The sequence below is a fragment of the Myotis lucifugus genome, unplaced genomic scaffold (genome assembly GCF_000147115.1).
Source record: "Myotis lucifugus unplaced genomic scaffold, Myoluc2.0 scaffold_205, whole genome shotgun sequence".
NCBI lineage: Eukaryota > Metazoa > Chordata > Mammalia > Chiroptera > Vespertilionidae > Myotis > Myotis lucifugus.
Genome location: NW_005871253.1, coordinates 770459 through 788547, shown reverse-complemented (window position 1 = coordinate 788547; position 18089 = coordinate 770459). Strand labels below are relative to the sequence as shown.

The 18089-nt window shown below is 45.5% G+C and overlaps 1 protein-coding gene across 11 annotated transcripts in view; it reads right to left on the bottom strand.

The window, feature by feature from the left end:
- Nucleotides 1-18089, bottom strand: part of RIN2 (Ras and Rab interactor 2) — a 207812-nt gene that overhangs the window by 38927 nt on the left and 150796 nt on the right. For 10 of the 11 annotated variants that reach the window (XR_002831377.1, XR_002831378.1, XM_023761273.1 and 7 more), the window contains 2 exons: nt 6574-6766; nt 2574-2685 (listed from right to left, as the gene is read on the bottom strand). Coding sequence is in view for 9 of the 11 variants with exons in the window: in XM_023761273.1 (XP_023617041.1) it covers nt 2574-2685; nt 6574-6766 (305 nt within the window). In the remaining 2 variants the exon portion in view is untranslated. Of the gene's footprint in view, nt 1-2573; nt 2686-6573; nt 6767-15108; nt 15150-18089 lie in introns of those variants that run through there. The other variant, XM_023761277.1, reaches the window with a different exon arrangement.

Sequence of the window (18089 nt, the reverse complement as noted above, 5' to 3'; positions counted from 1 at the left end):
TCCCTGACTCACTCGGAGCACGGGCTCCAATCCTGGTAAACAGACCAGCACACACTCCAATCGCACAACTATGCCTCCCCACACCCCCTCTCTTTTTTAAGTTCAGAATACAAAGTTGGGCAGGGGTCAAGGGGCCAGTCTGGCTGGAGAGAGAGGCCATCGGCATATGACAGGGCTTGGGGACCACCAAGGCCCCCACTGCCCTTGGCCCTCCTGAGATGGACCTCCTGGGTTACATACCGCTTTACCAAAACGGGCCACTTCTGGTAAAGGCACACGGCAGAAGGAGCACAAAACTTGGAGGACGACACAAGATCTCCATGAGTCGGCTTTTGTTTAAATTCAGTATGAAAAATTCTAAAACCCATTTACATAGAGTGCCCCCACCCTCCACCACTGCCACTACCAAGTGCACAAGTTTCCTAACGGAAAAGAGATGTCTGGCAAGACAGTGGGCCATTTGTACGTCTTCCGAATGATGGAACAGCCTGTGGTTGGACTTCAAATGTTCATGGATTTGCCAACCAGTCCTCACACCATGTTGGCTGGGGTACCACTCATGCAGTCATTCTTCCCAAAACATTCCAGACATCCTTAGCTTTGGGAAGATTTCTCATTTCCTCAATCAAATGAGTTTTTCTTCCTTTTATAACACACCATATCCTCATTTATTTTGCCTATTATTTGCTTGTGTTGTGTTATTTTGCTTATTTAGCATTTCTGTGGCAGCCAAAACACACCTACGCCTCCACACATGTACCACAACAGAGAGACCCACAGAAACACACACTCTCACCACAACTTAGTGAGTGAAATAAGAGGAAACCATTTGGGGTGGGTTAACATCGTTGCACCTTGGTTTTCTCATCTATAAAATGGACAACAGTAGTGCTTTCATTGTCTTCCAGCAGGGTAGTAGTGGGAACTGAAATTTTTAAAAATGGAGTAATTTCTGTGAAAACAATCTATACAAAAATAAGGTGGTATTTATTATTAAACCACATTTTCTAAATGTCATGACAAAACAGGTATCTCTTTTTATAAAAAGTCGTTCCTCTTCCAATTCACCTCAATTCCAGGAGAAAATAGGGCCTGGGAAGGGGCCATCACATCGGGACCAAGGCCTGTGGTCACTAGTTATGGCACCTTAATGTTTTGTGCATAAATAGCTCTTTCAACCACTTTAAGTCCCCTGGAAAGGAATAAGGAAGTGACAGAGGTCTTGACAAAAGAGGGAGGAAAACATTTTAGCTGGGAGGGACCTCAGGTGAACATCAAGAAAGCCACTAAAGGGGTTTCCAGACTAACTTACCATGGTTAACCTTGGATATTAGAAGATATTTAAAAACAAGTTCTTGGCTGGCAGACTTCCAAAAGCCAATTCAGCATTGCCTTTGCACCTAGTATTTAATTCATTATCTTTAAAATGGTAGGTTTGAAATCTATCTTCTGATCACCTCCTCATGTAAATAAACTATGAATCATTCACCAGGTTTCACGACCGCTCCTGTGCCTGCACGTGGCAGTTGTTCCCTGGCACCAGTGACCCTGGGAGACCTGGAGGAAAAACATTGCAGGGCCTTGCTGAACTTGAGGCCGATCACACAGAGGTGGGGAGGTTTCGTTTCTGCTGCAAATGTCTCCTCCAGACTCAAGGACAGGCCATTGGCTTAGTGAGACGATGGAGGCCGGTCTGAGGAGAATCCCATACCTGCCCTTAAACTGACCGTGATACCTTCAGGTTCTTCTGATGCAGAGACTTGGGTCAAAACTGAGAAGTGAGAATCCTGGTCTCAGCCTCGCTACTGAGACAGCCCACAGGCTTCCCCACGCGCTCCTCCTGCCTTCACACTTCAGCCTGCTGACCTGCGATTTCAATGAAGCCTTTCCCTTTGGGGTGCAGACCTCTCTTCCCCTCCTTCTTGGAGGCTGGCAGCACCTGGGAACTATATGTTCCCTTTTAAATGTGAAACTTGGCCCCCCAATACGTCACATTTTCAGGGACCATGGAAGAAATATCAATGCTACTGAACACCACTCTCCCCTCAAAACTTAGTTAATTTTTCCAAAGGGATGGATCCTGCCTCTGATTAGCTGCATTTCCCAGAAAAGTGAAGAGCGATGGCCTGGAGGAAAATGGCTGCTCAAGGGATTATTCACAAAGATGTGCAGACACATGTTTCAGTATTTGATCCTATAAAAAGACAGCCTGCCCCGAAGCTTAGTCATCAGCAAACCTGGGCACCAAATCCATGCTGCGCTTAACCGGGATGCAGGTGAGGAAGCCAAACTCTATTGAGCCTCTGCCATGTGCCAAGCAGTAGGCTGCACACTTTGCACATAGGTTGTTAAAGTGAACTGTTAACAACTCTCTGAGGTTACTACCAGCCCACTATACAGATGAGAAAACTGAGGTTCCTGGGGTACGTTACCCACCCAGTCATTCAGGGAACCAACGGCAATGCCAGGACTCAGACCCGTGCCTGTCTGTCTCAAAGCACAGGCTCTTCCCTCTTGCTTGAGAGGCCTGAGGACCATGTCAACCAGGACCCAACCATCCAGTGGCCACTTACTGTATGTGCTTTCCTTTATGGCAAATTCCTTGAGTGGGGATCCAAATTCACAGGGCAGGCGAAGGGAGAGGACTTTCTTCTGCATTTTGGTGGATTTACGAACCAGGAAAATCTAGGAGGAAAAAAATTCAAGCTTAGGAAACATCTAGAAGGTTGGAACCTGGGCATATGATTTTCTATACCTCCAACAAAGAGAGTCCCCCTTTATAGCTTAACTGCAAGGCTCAATGCAGGACACTGCTCCCTAAGAAAGGTGGGGTCAGCAGCAAGCATGCCATAGGTTATGAAGCATTCCTTGATAACTGATTTCCATGGAATTCCTTAATAGCTGACTTCCACAGAATTCCACTCTCCCTTCAACAGAACCTTCCCCAGGAGGTAAGAGCTCCCTTACTCTACAGAAGCATTATCAGTTTGGTGATTGTTTTCGTGTGACACATTCTCTGGCTTGGTCTTATATGGGTGTCTTGGTTGATGAGGCCTAGATTCTAAACACAGGCAACATGGCAACAATATGGGTGATGAATTGGGAATTCATTGACTAATTTGGCTCGTGGGTATAATTGTGATAGAGATTTGAATTTGTTGTTAACAATGAAAAGACAGGAGTTTTTATGTGTTTGTTTTTTCCACATTAAAATCTGAATTTTTAGCTTCTCTTGGAAAATGAGATGACTTGGCAAGACCAGGCATGGCAACAATCCACTGGAGCCCAACTATGATGGCTCCATGGGAAGGTGGGTAGGTGTGCTCTGAAGTTCATCACGGCCAACACCAAGGCTTGTGGTCCATTGACTCCTGACTCACTTCACTTTCGATAGCTCCATCCAGGTCCTAATATCTTCAGGCACGTGCTTTAACCCTTTGAGTGCCAACCAATGTCCTAGGAACTATGCTAAAATTGCCAAGGCATTTTTGCTGATTTTACAGTAGTTTAGGGAAAAAATTATGAATCACAAGTAAATGAAGTTACATATTCAAAAACTTAAGGAAACCTTTACTACATTTGTTTTCATCTTTGACATATATTGTTTGCTGATTGTATTCTAAAATACTAGTAGAAAAAAATTTGAACAAAACATATAATGTTAAAATAGAGGGACACCCTTCTCCAATATCTTCCACAAAATCGTCATCTTCACAGCAAGAATTGACATATTTAGCAATATCATCATCACTAATAAAAGCAGACTTAGAACTGGACGCCATTTCGAAGCTTTAGGGCTACAAAATCTGAGTAAACTTCATAAAATCGTAGTACCTGTAAGAAATTAGGCAGATAAATGCCCGTGGTCTATTTTAGAACTACAAACATTCGGCATCATAAGTAATCTGCACTTAGGTGCCATCTGTCAATAAAGAGTGAACTACTAGCATCTAACAGTGACACTGCAGGAGGAGCGCTATAGCGCTCCCGGCCTTTTGGTGAAAGACAGGAGGAGCGTGAGTGCGCTCCCCGGCACTCTAGGGGTTAAGCTGTACTGATGTCTCAGGAAACCTTTCTGGCCTCTGTCACTGCAGAGGCAAGTAAGCCATCAACTCCTTTTCAGGCTGTGCTCTGCATCATTCAAAATCGAGAGGACGGGGTCCGTATCCCTACGATTCTTTATATTTTCCACCTAATCTTCACTGCGTTCTGTATGTCCAGTCAATAGCTCCTAAGAAACATTTTTGGGGGGTGGGGTTGCAGGGGAAGTTATGGGAATGGGGTGTTTGGTAAGGAGTGAAATAGTTCTCTCTTCCCTTCTAGCACCCACGAGGAGGCAGCCATGGAATTTATCTAGAAGCCAGTTCTGGGAGTCCAGGTCTTGAGGACACTCTAAAATTGAAACAGCTGAAACCGGTTTGGCTCAGTGGATTGAGCGTCAGCCTGCGGACTGAAAGGTCCCGGGTTCGATTCCGGTCGGGGGCATGTACCTTGGTTGTGGGCACATCCCCAGTAGGAGATGTGCAGGAGGCAACTGATCGATGTTTCTCTCTCATCGATGTTTCTAACTCTCTCTCTCCCTTCCTCTCTGTAAAAAATCAATAAAATATATATTTTTAAAAATAAATAAAATTGAAACAGATGTTTCCTAAATACTATCCCGATGGGTAAAAGCCCAAAGCACTGTGAGAGGCCGCTGTTGGTGAGTGGAAAAGAAGTCATATTCCCTTATGCAGGTGGGGATCTCTTTGAGCCTTGGAGGTAGGGAGAGCACAACCTCTAGGCCGATTTCCTGAGTCTCAGTAACCTGAGATCAGGGGTCAGTGAAGTATGGCCAGCAGACCAAATCGATCTTGCCACCTGTTCTTAGGAACAAAGTTTTACTGAGTCAGACATGCTCAGTCATTTAAATATTGTCTATGGCTGCGTCTGCACTACGAGGCGGACTTGAATGGTTGTGACAGAGACTGTATGGCCCACAAAGCCAAAAATATTTACACTCTGGCCCTTTACAGAAACAGTCTACAGTTGCCCATCTTCAACTGAACATTAATCAAGGATGATGGGCATCCCAAGAACCCATGCCACCATGGCTAGCCTTTCAAATCTCCCTCTCGCACCTGCTTCTCCTGCTCTTCAGCATTCTAGCTTCTTCCAGTGCGTCTGGCCTCTCCTGATCCATGTTGCTCCTGTCCTCAGCCTGCCCATCTCATCAGGCGGGCCCTGGCCAGGGACCAAGTAGGTGGCTAGAGACAACATCCTGCTTGACTTGCTCCCCACAAGGTCTCAGCAGGAATGGACATGCCTGACACCAGAAGGGGAATTGCTACTTAGCAACAGGGCCACCGCCTTCTTTAAAAATTTTGGCAGAAATGCAGGAGCAGACAACACAACCTTCAACAAGTGGGGGCCTCACAGGAGGGGGTCTTGATCACACAGACCAAAACCAGAGGCAACAACCCAGGGTGCTGGCCAAGGAATTCTCTGCAAAGATGATCAAATGCCGCGCCTGACATCCTGAGCATGTTCCAACAGAGTTCTTAGTCCTGTCTGCCTTCTGTCAGATGAGAAACAAAGACTCACTTATAAATCAAAAAGTGGTAACAGGCAGGCTCTGGCTGAAAGGAAACGCAAAAGTTTATTTTCCTGCCCAATTGTTACATTCCTCAGCCAGTTACTGATGGAATTTTATCCTTGCCTTTCCCCCTACTTCTGAATGTCTACCTCTTGCCAGGTGTTGCTTCAAGTCTTACTTTATCTAGGATTTATTGTGGTCATCCTTTCCTTTGGAAGTAGGCATTGCATACAAGCACTGTCCAGTAGAACTTTCTGTGATGATGGAAATGTTCTATATTCTGCACCATCCTGTATGGTAGCCTCCTGTGGCTAGTGAGCACTTCAAGTGTGGCTAGTGGAACCGAGGAACTGAATTTTTAATTGAATTCCATTTAATAAACATAAATTTAAATAGCCACATGGGGCAAGTGGCGACCACACTGGACAGCAAAAGATATACCATTCACTGAATAACTTTTTTTTTAAGGAAGTTCTATAGAGTTGTGGCCTGGTCTTGATTAAGATGAGACAGACTTGAGTAGGGAGTAGGTGAACAAACTGAATTGGACTTCCGACAAGTCTACGGACAATGAACTTTTGAAGGTTAGGTCCCAGGTTAGATAGTTGGGCCCCAGGAAGGGTTCCCAGACTCAGAATGAAAGTAAAACAACAGAGACAACTAAACCCCTCCAACCAGGCTCTTCCTAAATGTCTGGTCTCAAGAAGTCAGGCCCAGGGCCTCTGGGCAGCAGCCCCTCCTCATGACTGAGGTGCCCTGCTGTCCTGCGGAGTCCTGCACTTCCTGGGGGCAACTGAGCAGATGGAGAGAGAAAGACAAATTGTGAAGGGCTCTGTGAGCTGCCTCCGGAATTTCCCTGCACTGCAACCCAGGTACACATCGGGAACCGTATTCCCTACGGGCTGCAAAGAACTTTCTAGAACTCCAAGTCTTTTTGTCTTTAAGGATGCAGCAGCGCTGCCTGCCTCAACCTGTTTCCTTGAGGTTGTGAGTCTTACCCCCGGAGGCTGGGACTGTAGGACTTCTGCCGCCTCCTCCTCACTCAGATTCAGCTGCAGCCATATGGAGTGGGTGTGGAGAAGCCGGTCCAAAATGCTGAGCCTGCTGGAGAGGCTGTCATAGCCAGAGTCCCGGGGGCAGGTCTTCACATCCTTTTCCTGGGAACAGCCATCGTCCTTGTGTCTTACCATGCTGGGAAAGAGAGAGTCGGCAGGGGTCAAATGGCTGCGGCACAACTTCCCTAACAGAGACGGTTCTACAACCTCATAGGCTAGGCCTGTCATAGCACATACCCCATCTTGTCATCACCACCTACTTGTCTTCCCTCCAGAATGGAAGCCTGAGGGCAAACACCAGGTTATATTTCACTCCGTAGCCCCAATATTAAACGGCAAACTCAACAACACTCAACAGACCCCACCTTCTGTTTCTAACCCAGTTTGTTAAAGATTCTAAACATCCTAAATGCTGTTTAGTCTATCTTCTGGCATAAAGCATTTCTTCCTTTGGGCACAGACCCCTAAGTACTAAATTCCATATGAGAACCATGAAGTCCTAAAGCTCAAGAGACTATATCATAAGAATGACCATGGCATGCTCTAAGTAAAAATAAACCATTCACATGCAGGCAACCTCATTTTGTGTCCAAATGAATTGCATTTCATTTCTTTTCACCCAGGTAGGAATTTTATTACTAATATTATTTATAATGAAACCTTACAGTGGTATGTTGCTATGCTATTCATAAAATTATATTGACATTGTTCATAATCACCATAAAGTGGAAATAGCCCAAATTTCTATCAGTTAGTAAATGGATAAATAAAATGTGGCATAGCCATACTTTTTTTTCAGCATAATATTCATTCATCCTTTTATGAATAAAGTACTGATCCATGCTACAACATGGATGAATCTTGAAGACATCATGCTGAATGAAAAACCCCAGACACAAAAGGCCTAATATTCTATGTTTTCATGTTTATGAAATATCTAGATAGATAAATATATACCGACAGAAAGATTAGTGGTTGCCTGGGACTGGGAAGGGGTGCAGGATGGGTAGTGATTGCAAATGAGTATGGAGTTTCCTTTTGATGAAATGAAAATGTTCTGGAATGAGATGTGTGAATATACTGAAAACCACTGAATCTTACACATTAGATTTTGAATTGTATGTTATGAGTGAAAGCTCAATAAAAAAAAAAAAGTCACACTGACTTCCACGGCTGCCTTTGACCCCAACATTAATCCCGTTATTGAGTATTTAGCCCCCATTTTACAAACGAGGAAACTGAGGCCCAAGAAGTTATCAAGCTGTCCTGAGTTATAAATAGCCATGAGACGGCAGAACTAGAAATTCAAGTGGTCTGGTGTTCACCCAGCTCTGCAGTAACGAGTAAGGTCATGTACACAGGATAGCTTGTACCTATGTGGTGTCTACCCCCAGCCAGGCCCTTTGCAAACATTTTCTCATTTACTCCTCTCAACAGCCCTGAAAGGAAGATACTAGGATCCCATTTTTAAAAGAGAGGACTGGGAGGCTCAGACTGACTGAGGACTTGCTCAAGGACGTGGCTCTGTTAAGAGAAAGAAGTGGAAATTCCGAGCCAAGGCTGTCAGCTCGGGGGTCTCTTCCCCTCTCCCACACTCAGAACTCTCACTTTCCATGGCTCTCAATGAGCTGGTCACCAACTCCTGTCCTGCAGCAGCCAGTGGGACCATCAGACCTGACCCTTCATGTCTGAAGGGCCAAGTTCAGGTTGGAGTACAGACTTGAAATGCTAACCTTTCTCCCACCCCCAGCCCCAAGTGTGTAGCCTGGGTGAAGTCCTCAACACTGAAAAAGATGAGGGATGGTTCCAAATGTAAGGTGAGACTGGGGGTAGGAGGTGTGCTATTTCCATGTGGACCTCTCCACTCTGAGGAAGGTGGACTGAATACGGAAGAAGCCCATCCAAGGTGATCATTTTGGGGTCTCCTTTGGGTAACAACCCATAATGGATAGCCTGTGGGCTGGCCAGGAACCCCATCCTAAATTCTCCCCTACACCTTCTTGACTTTCTACATCTCTAAAGACTCATGTCAAGAGTTCCATTTAGTTTTTTCTCAAATCTGTGTTTCCCTTTACCTCTGCTACATGTTTCCAGATGGGAGAACCTGCGAAGAAGGGCAATTTCTCATTGTGCATATGACATTCCAGGGCCTCTGGGTATTTTGAAGTGAATCTTTGCAGCTAATAAGAACACACTCTTCAAAATGAATCTGGTGTTAAAATTCCTTTCACATAAGGTAAGAGGAGACTTTAGACCAGCGATTCACAATCCTGGCTGCCTATTATTAAAATTGCCTGGGGAGCTTAAAAAAATTTTGATGGCCAGACTGCACCTAGATCAAATAAATCAGACACATGGGGTAGGATGCAAGCATCAGAATTTTTTCAAGTTCCCCAGACAATCCTGACATGCAGCCAAGTTTACAACCACTGCTTTGGACCAGCCCTTGAACCTACATTAGAGTCACCTGGGATTTGTTAAACCACAGATTCCTGGTTTCAGCCCCATATACATATTCTAATCCTGCAGAGTTGGGGTGGGCCTGGGACTCTGCATTTCCACCAAGATCTGAGTGATGTTGCCAGTCTGAGGAGCACTTGCTTGAGACCTAAGTGCAAAACGTGCACTGGAACTCAGATCCAATTAGGTGTTTTGTTTTTTTGTGGGGGTTTTTTTTTGGGGGGGGGAGTAACATGACATTGAGGGAACTTACAACCCAATTAAAATAACATTTTATTCCTGCCGTCTCGAGTTGGCTATATTTTACCAAGACCAAACTCTGCAACCTCTAAACAGCAACCCTGACACCCAGGTGTGCTGAGAGTAAACATGTTGACAGTCTTCCTTCCTTAGGGGGGTACATCCCTTGACACCTCAGTTGTTTCAAGACGCTAAAAACTTTGTTCTGACAACTGACCTCAGCCTAAAGAGCCGGGGCCTCAACAGGGAGCTGGTAAATAAGATTCATGGGGCCTCATAAAGGAGCAACCATAAATTAGACCTTGTCTTTGCCAATGACTAAGCAAGTGGCTTTATTCAGCTAGCTATTCTTTGATGTTTGTGGCCTGTTATTACAGAACAAATTGGCTTTTATCAGCCAGCCTAAAGGACAGCCTTCAGAAAGAACTAATGAAGGAAATGCTGAACCTGTAGTGAATGCTGGTGGTGCCCTGCCCAGTCCCCCTGTATCAGATCGGGCACCCATGCCCCTGCTGCCCCCTTTTCTTGAACACAACTGGGAAGTTATGCTCTCCCCTGGGAGCGGATGCACTGCTAATGACACAGGGTGTAGAGGAGTGGTCTTCTTGCCTACGGGTAGGACAACTCTGGGGTGCTATTCACGCTTCAGAGCTCCCTGTGCTCACACTGAGGCTAGACTTGAGCGGGCCCCAATTCTCTGCCTGCTTTCCTCCCGTTCCACCCTGTATCCTTCAGTCCTGCACACGCTGCTCCTGAGCCTCCCTCAATAGATCACAGCACAGGAATCCCTCCCTGCCTCAGGCTCTGCGCTTAGGGAACTCCACCTAAAACAGAAGCTGATGAGAAATAGAAACTTGTAATTAACAGAAACTTGTAATCCCTAAGACAGATGACTGCTCGCAAATAAATATAAGGGAGGGCAAAGAACGAGTGGCTTATAAAAGATGAAACAATGTGATCTAACCTAAGAGATTGTGTGATGGCGTAGTCACAGTGGGAAGGCCTCATGGGAGACCCACCTCTTTCTGAGCTTCGTCTTTCCAATCTGAACGTGGAAACCCCACCGCCAGGTAGAACTGATGCAAGCATGAATCATGAGTGGATGCTCACATGAGTCGCTGAAAGGTGTTAGGGAACAGGTCATTCGCCATCTTAAAACGTCACCCCAGAGTTTGCTTATCATGAAGAGGAAAGGGGACCTGGCAATGGAGAAACCTGGCAGACACCATCTGAACCAACCGATCAACCTCCAAAAATGCCACAGGTGCGATGATCCGAGGTGTAGCCAAAGCTGGACATGTGGCCTAGCAGAGATTGACCTTCGTTTAGAGTTTATAATTCAGCCTCGGTTAATCTGTAACCCCACTCAGATTACTCTGAAATTTATAAGGTTTGTGTAATGTTCTTGTAATTTGCTGAAAGTCTCACCGAAAGTCCAAGGCTTAGTAAGTTGTTTATCCACGCCCATGCAATCCCTGACGTGGATGGCCACCAGAACTGTTTTTCAGAAACAAGCCCAGGAAGTCTTGCGGGACCAGGTGGTGAATGGAGCAGCCTAAAGGACCCTCCAGTGACTCCCTCATGAACTTCCTTCATAAAACTAAAGTATCCTCCCAGGAGCAGAGATTTTCTGCCAGTTTTGAACATACTCTGTATGCACAGCCACATTTCCTGACTGCGAGTGGACTGGCAGGTCCCCACCTACGCACACGATAACAAAGTCCACCTTGCGTTTATGCACGATTTTCCCTAATAAAGATGGGTTCGATGCTCTGTTCAGGGACACTGCTCAGGGAACCATCCCTGGTGTGTCCTTGCCGGCTGGCTTGTATGATTAAGTTCCTTCTCATAAAATCACCTTGAAGTTGTCTCTGGGCTGGCGACTCCTGAGCATTTGGCCCGGGTTCAGCCTGGTAACAGAGGTTATATTATCACCTGGGTAGTTTTCTTGCCCCCAAATGTGTTTGAGCTGAACCTACGCAAGAGGATCAGACAAATCCTACTTCATGCTCTTTCTGCAAAACCACTGGCCTGAACGCTTCAAAATGTCAATATCATTTTTTTAAAAGGCTGACTGTAGATAAAAAAAGAATAAAGAGATATGATTACTAACGATACAGTGAGCACAGAACTGATCACATATGGCATAAGAATGACAAACAGCTATAAAGGACATTTAGGGATATTTGAATAAGCAAGGATAATAGGGAATATGACACTGATGTTTATTTTCCTGAGTGTGATAATTTTAATATGGTTCTTGTTCTTAAGAGATACATACTGAAGAATTTAGGGGTATAGTGTGAAAATGTTGGAAAGTAAGTGGTAAAAGCTAAGCCCCCTCACTCCCTAAAAAAAAAAAAAAAAAAGTACTCTAGCTGGTGTGGCTCCGTGGATAGAGTGTTGGCCTGCGGACTGAAGGGTCCCAACTTCGATTCCGGTCAAGGGCACATGCCCAGGTTGAGGGCTCAACCCTCAGTGTGGGGCGTGAAGGAGGCAGCCGATCAATGATTCTCTCTCATCATTGATCTTTCTATCTTTAAAGGTAAAAGTATAAAGGTAAAGAAAATGTGGCAAAATTTCAACAACTGGTGAATTTAAACAGCAGTACTCTTCATGCAACTTTTCTGGAACATTTAAGAATGCTTGAAATTTCTCAAAATAACACTGTTTCCATGTGTCTAGGTCTGCATTCATGGGGCGATGAAGCTCAAGTATGAATTCAGTGAGACAGACCCACATGTAAAAATACTCGGCAAGCCATAGAATGCCCCACAAATGTAAGGTGGCTCTGGGGGCGGAGAACAAACACTAGAAAACTCGACACTGTCTCTGTTCCCATTTCAAACAACCCAGGCCTCATGGCTCTGAAGCTATTACACCCACTCAGGGGGCAGCGCTTGCCAGCACCAGCTACCTTCGGGTCACACCCAGTTTAAGGCTGCATTCCCTTCATTCCCAGGGCCAGGTGTTAGTAGGCAGCCCAGGCAGGTGCAAGAAGAAGTGACTGCAGAAAGTGCATTCTAATGCAGTGAGACAGGATGGTAACAAGCTAGGGAAATTCCTTGGCAAGTAGCATGGGGAAACTGAGACAGCTAGCTGAACAAAGTGTCTGAGCAATTTACCACCAGATACAGGTCACCTCCTGTAGATCACACCTAGGCCTCAGTTGCATTTCAGTCCAGGCCCAGAAAAGCAGCAGAACCAGGTGGTCAACGCTAGGACCAGCTGCAATGTCTAATAACTTTGGCCCTGGTACTGACCAATCAGTAGAGATCTTGACGCTGAAAGGGCACACCTGGAAAATTGATGAATATTCTGCTGAAACCCTCCCCAGAGATCTCCCCTAAAATTCCCACCTGCGAGGAAGAGATAAAGCCCTCAAGACAAAGGATGCTAGTGCGGGCTCTTTGAGTATGCTCATGCCTTTCCTTTCTCTGGCACGAACTTTCTCCTAAACTTTAAGATCCCCGTGAGACTTGCAATCAGGGGAGCAATGGGCAGCAGCAGCTCGTCCCAGGCTAACCCCCTGAACCTGTCTCCAAGGGCCCCTTTCCTCTGACTTCCCAGTGAGCTAAAGCAGCCCAGCCCGTAGTGTTGCTTCTTCTATGCTAAGCCCTTCCCTGTTTCACTATCCCCAGCTTGAATAAACGTTCCCTCATAGTCACCTGGACTTGTGCTGTGAAATCTTTCCTGCACGAAGTCAAGAACCCACACACTACCGGCTGGCCCTAGGCAGCCCCACTCAGGGCCAGGTCCCCTTTCCAGTAACAGTAGGACAGGCAGAAAGCCACTAGGCCTAGTTTTAGTAAGTTTCACAGGATCAGATTCATCTCAGAGAAACCAATAACTTGCAGCCATTTCGAAACGATGCTCTCTCTTGCCCTAAAACAGAATTCCAGAGGATGGCGTAATCTATCAATGCAGCTTCTCATGACCAGGTACTCAGGAAGCTCCCTTGCACCTCTCAGTACACCACCCCCTCTCCCCAGGCTCCATCCCAAACAACACAGCAGGGGTAGACTTTGACTCTACTGTCCAGTGTGATTTTTCACATCTCTCTCTATATAAAAACCTAAGCGACTGTTAAGACTGGTTGCTATGACATGCACTGACCACCAGGCGGCAGACACTTAACACAGGAGCTGCCCCCTGGTGGTCAGTACGCTCCTACAGCCAACCTCCTGTGGCTGGCCAACCTCCCACTGTCCCTCCCCAAGGCCGACCTGGCTGAGGGACCCCACTCTTGCACAAATTTGTGCACCAGGCCTCTAGTTAATAATTGACAAAGCGATACATAAAACTTTGATATCAGGTTGTTTCTGTGGAAAAAACACTGGTGTAGTAAATATAGTCAACAAAGTCCTCTGTGTAAGAATATAATATATAGATAATATGTGTAAGTATATAAAAATCCTATTTTGTTGAATAGCAAAAAAAAAGTTTAAGGGAACTAAGATATAAAGCAAAATGCCAAGTCCTTACTATCAACAAGGCTGGTATATGTCCATGTATAAGGTCTCAGCACTGGCACAGGGCTCTGTGCTCAGCGTCAGGACACGGGGACAAAACGAGTAGGGCCCCCAAACCTTCTCCACGTGAGTTAAAAACAGACCTTCATTAAGCTGAACGATTATGTATTTTAAATGGGCAATTTGTATCCACAGCCATGATAAGATGAGCTTGATTATTTTTGAAGGATACGACTGGTTTCAATTAAATATTTAAAGAGTACTAAGAATTTTCCTGTCTACAGCAGACTGCCTACTAAGAATTTTCCTGTCTACAGCAGACTGCCTGATCAAAGTTCAACGAAAGAGAGTGGTACAGTTAATGAACAACTTCTGGAAACCTCTCACAGAATGAGTGGCAAGTCCTCTTGGAACTGAATCAGGTGGAAGGGGCCTCTGATCAAGTAATGCTCCCCGAACCCTCGTTCCACGCTTCTCGGGCTCCCTCTGTGTGTGCGTGTGCGAGTGTGGGTACTTAGCACAAACACGATCCCATCTGCCCTGGAATCTGGTACATTTGTGAACTGCCTTCTTGTTCTGTTTTGTTCCTACTTGCGGAGTTAATGGGCTCTGTAAACTGAGTCACCTGGAGACGGCTGGCTGGCTGAGTCAGCAGAACTGGGTGGAGGGCAGAACATCACAGCCTCCTAAAATGCACTTGGCCGGGCCCTTGTCTCCTTCCCTGCTCCCCATGCCTGGCCCCAGGCACCACCCTCGGTCTCCAATATCAGACTTTACAAAGGTGTGGGAGGGAATTCTCTTCTTGGGAGGGCATCCCTGCTTGTGCCGCCTGCTCCTGCCAGGCCAATCCCAGTGTTGGATGCAGGACTTGCTGGAAGCTGATCCACCCTGGCTGCTTGAGGCAGTCTCTGCAGGGATGTTTCAAGGGACCTTGAAATGGAGATGAGAAACGCCCTAGCCTTTGGAATGGAATGGATGGGATTAAGATCAAATGGGATAAATGCAGATGTAAGAGGACAAGAGGGGGAGGAACCTGGCTAGGAGAAGAAAGGTTGTTTCCCAGGTGAGGATTTTTATCAGTAAACTCTTTAACTGAGTGTCAGAGGGGTGGTTGGTCGCTTTGATCTTTGCTTGGAGTGACCTCCTTCAGTTACTTCCTTGTAGCTTAGTGGAACAATAGAGTAACCTTTGAATGGAGATGGGAAGCCCCCTGGCCTTTTGTATAGTATGGATAGGGTTGGGACCAAATAGTATATATACAGATGTTAGATGACAATAAAGAGAGGAACCTGGCTATGATGATCACCTGAACACTGCCTCCGTGTCATTCATTCTTCGCCGACTCCGTCCACACCTTTGGGAACTCCTGGACCCGCTGGGGCTGGACCCCAGCTAGGACTGAGTAGTAATCCACAAGGGCTGCCCTGGTTTTGGAATTTGAAGGAATGAGTGGCAGGCTCCACCCGAGTCTTACCTTCCCAGGCTGTACCTGGATTTCCAGCAAAGTGTCCCTGAAAACCCTTAGGAAAGACTCAGTGCTCTTCAGCCTGAGAGCTGGTTCCCTGAAGGTCCCCAGTGAGCCTACCAGACTTAAGAAGACCAATAGTTTTTTCCTTGTTTACACGGTAAATGCCATAGAATAAATCAAGACAAATTGATGGGGCTAATTATTATCAATAGGATGTTAACTGCATCAACAAAACAAAACAAAACAAAACAAAACAAAACAAAGCAAAACAAAAATAAACAACAAAATCGGAGCCCAGTGTTCCAAGTTGCCTTTGCCTAGGACCTAATTACGGCTAAGTTTCATCACATTGCCTGTCTCCCTAACATAGTGGTCGGCAAACCGCGGCTCGCGAGCCACATGTGGCTCTTTGGCCTCTTGAGTGTGGCTCTTCCACAAAATACCACATGCGGGCGCGCACGTACAGTGCGAAGTTGACTTAAAACTTTAAGTAAAGTTTATTAAGTTAATTTTAGGGAACGTTGTGGAGTGAAAGAAGATGTTGAGAAAGGTATGTTGAGATGGTTTGGACATATAGAGAGGATGAACAAAAGGAGACAGACGAAACAAGTACACAAGACGAGTGTGGATGGGAGAGTTGGAAGGGGTCAACCTCAGCGAACGTACCTCAATCAGATTGAGGACGTTTTTAGCAAAGGCCAGCTTAGGAGTACCCTAATTAAGTTAATAACAATGTACCTACCTATATAGTTTAAGTTTAAAAAATTTGGCTCTCAAAAGAAATTTCAATCGTTGTACTGTTGATATTTGGCTCTGTTGACTAATGAGTTTGCCGACCACTGCCCTAACATAAAGAGCTGCTACAAGGTGAAGAAACTTTGTAGATTAATTCTAATATTTTATAACTTCTCGATGCTATTAAAAATTGACAACATTTCTTAAAGAGTGCTGCATATACCAAGGCAGTACATGAGAGCATGGTTTTTATTTGAATATCCAGGACTTATTTTAATAGTTACTTGTATTTAGTGGATGGTGGATATATTAATTCCCCCCAATTTTCCGTCTTAATCATTTTAAGTATACAGTTTGGGGGTATCACACATAATCATATCATTGTACAACCATCACTACCATTCATCTCCACATCTGTTTCCTCTTGCAAAACTGAAACTTTAAACTTATTAAACAACTAGAGGCCTGATGCACAAAATTCGTGTAAGAGTAGGCCTTCCTTCCCCCTGACTGCTGGCACTGGCTTCCCTCTGGTACCCGGGACTTGGGCTTCCCTCGCAGCCCCAGCTTCATCCGGAGGGACATCTGGTCTAATTAGCATATTACACTTTTATTATTATAGATAACTCTGAGTTCCCTCCTCCTCCCATTCCAGGCAACCACCATTCCAGTTTCTGTCTCTATGATTTTGACTACTCTAAGAACCTTATATAAAAGGACTCATAAAGTGTTTGTCTTTTCATGACTGGCTTACTAAATTTACTTTTTATTTATTTATTTTTTAAAATATACTTTTATTGATTTCAGAGAGGAAAGGAGGGGGAGAGAGAGAGAGAGATAGAAACATCCATGATGGGAGAGAATCATTGATTGGCTGCCTCCTGCATGCCCCACACTGGGGATCAAGCCCACAAGTGGGGCATGTGACCTGACCGGCAATCGAACCGTGACCTCCTGTTGCATAGGTAGATGCTCAACCACTGTGCTATACCAGCTGGGCCTAAATTTACTTTTTAAAATAATGTAGACGGCGAGTCAATTTAAAGAAATAGGCAATTAACAGTAAAGATGCTGTATGAGTAAAAGAAAAACTGTAATACAACAGAGGAAATTTGGGATAAGATAATTTGGATTAGAACATAATATTTTTCCTGTATTAATGTTTACAAACCTCTTAGATTCCAGGGGGAAGATCGCCCTGAAAAATGTATCTGTGTGCCACTGCTCAGCCCCTCTTTCCAGTGTTCAAGCTGTTCTTGAGGGTCCATTGCTATAACTGGCCCCTAACCTACCTGTCAAAAGCAAGCTCAGATCCTGTCTCCTCCCCTGTCTCCGGTAGCTGCAAGTGAACTTTAGGCACAGGTAATTCCTTTACCCATTTTGTTTACGCCTCTGGGGCACTCACCCCATTTTATGAGGCATTATTTATATGTGCTTCTCTCTCTCACTAGCCTGGCTCTATTCAGGCCTAGCCAGGGCAGGCATTTATCAAATGACTGCTGCACATGAGCAGGGGCTGGGGAGGACGTGATCTGCAGACAACAGATTTGTTCCTGCGAGTGAAGAAGGGGAGAAGCTCAGTGGACAATGAGAAACATGGTGGGCACTGGGTCGCCCTTAGCTTCTTTCTGCACCCCCGCCCCCACCCACCCATAACCTCTGATTCAGGCCTTTCCTCAGCCAAGTCCCAACAATAGAATCTCCTGGCTGCTCAGTTTCAGTCTCAGGAGACAAAGGGTTCTTGTCTCTGTGTTTATCAGGAAATGGGTGGCAAAAATCACCTCAGCTACCAAGAGCTCCCCACCACCTCCCCCTTGAGCCATCCTAAGGTCTGGGGTGAGAAAACAAAGCAACCCAAATCCTTCCAAAACAACAAATCCAAACTTTTAGCATCCCCTTCCTCTTTGCTCATGAATTTCTTTTATGCACAGCCCCTCTCCAACTCCCCATCAACTAGCAAGGGGTGGCTTTGGGTATAAAAGTCAATGCTGAGTTTGAGCCTAGAACTGTAACTGTAGCCCACTGACACAGGGCATCGGTGATAAGTGCTCCAACATTGGAAGAACTGATCACACCAGCCGGTT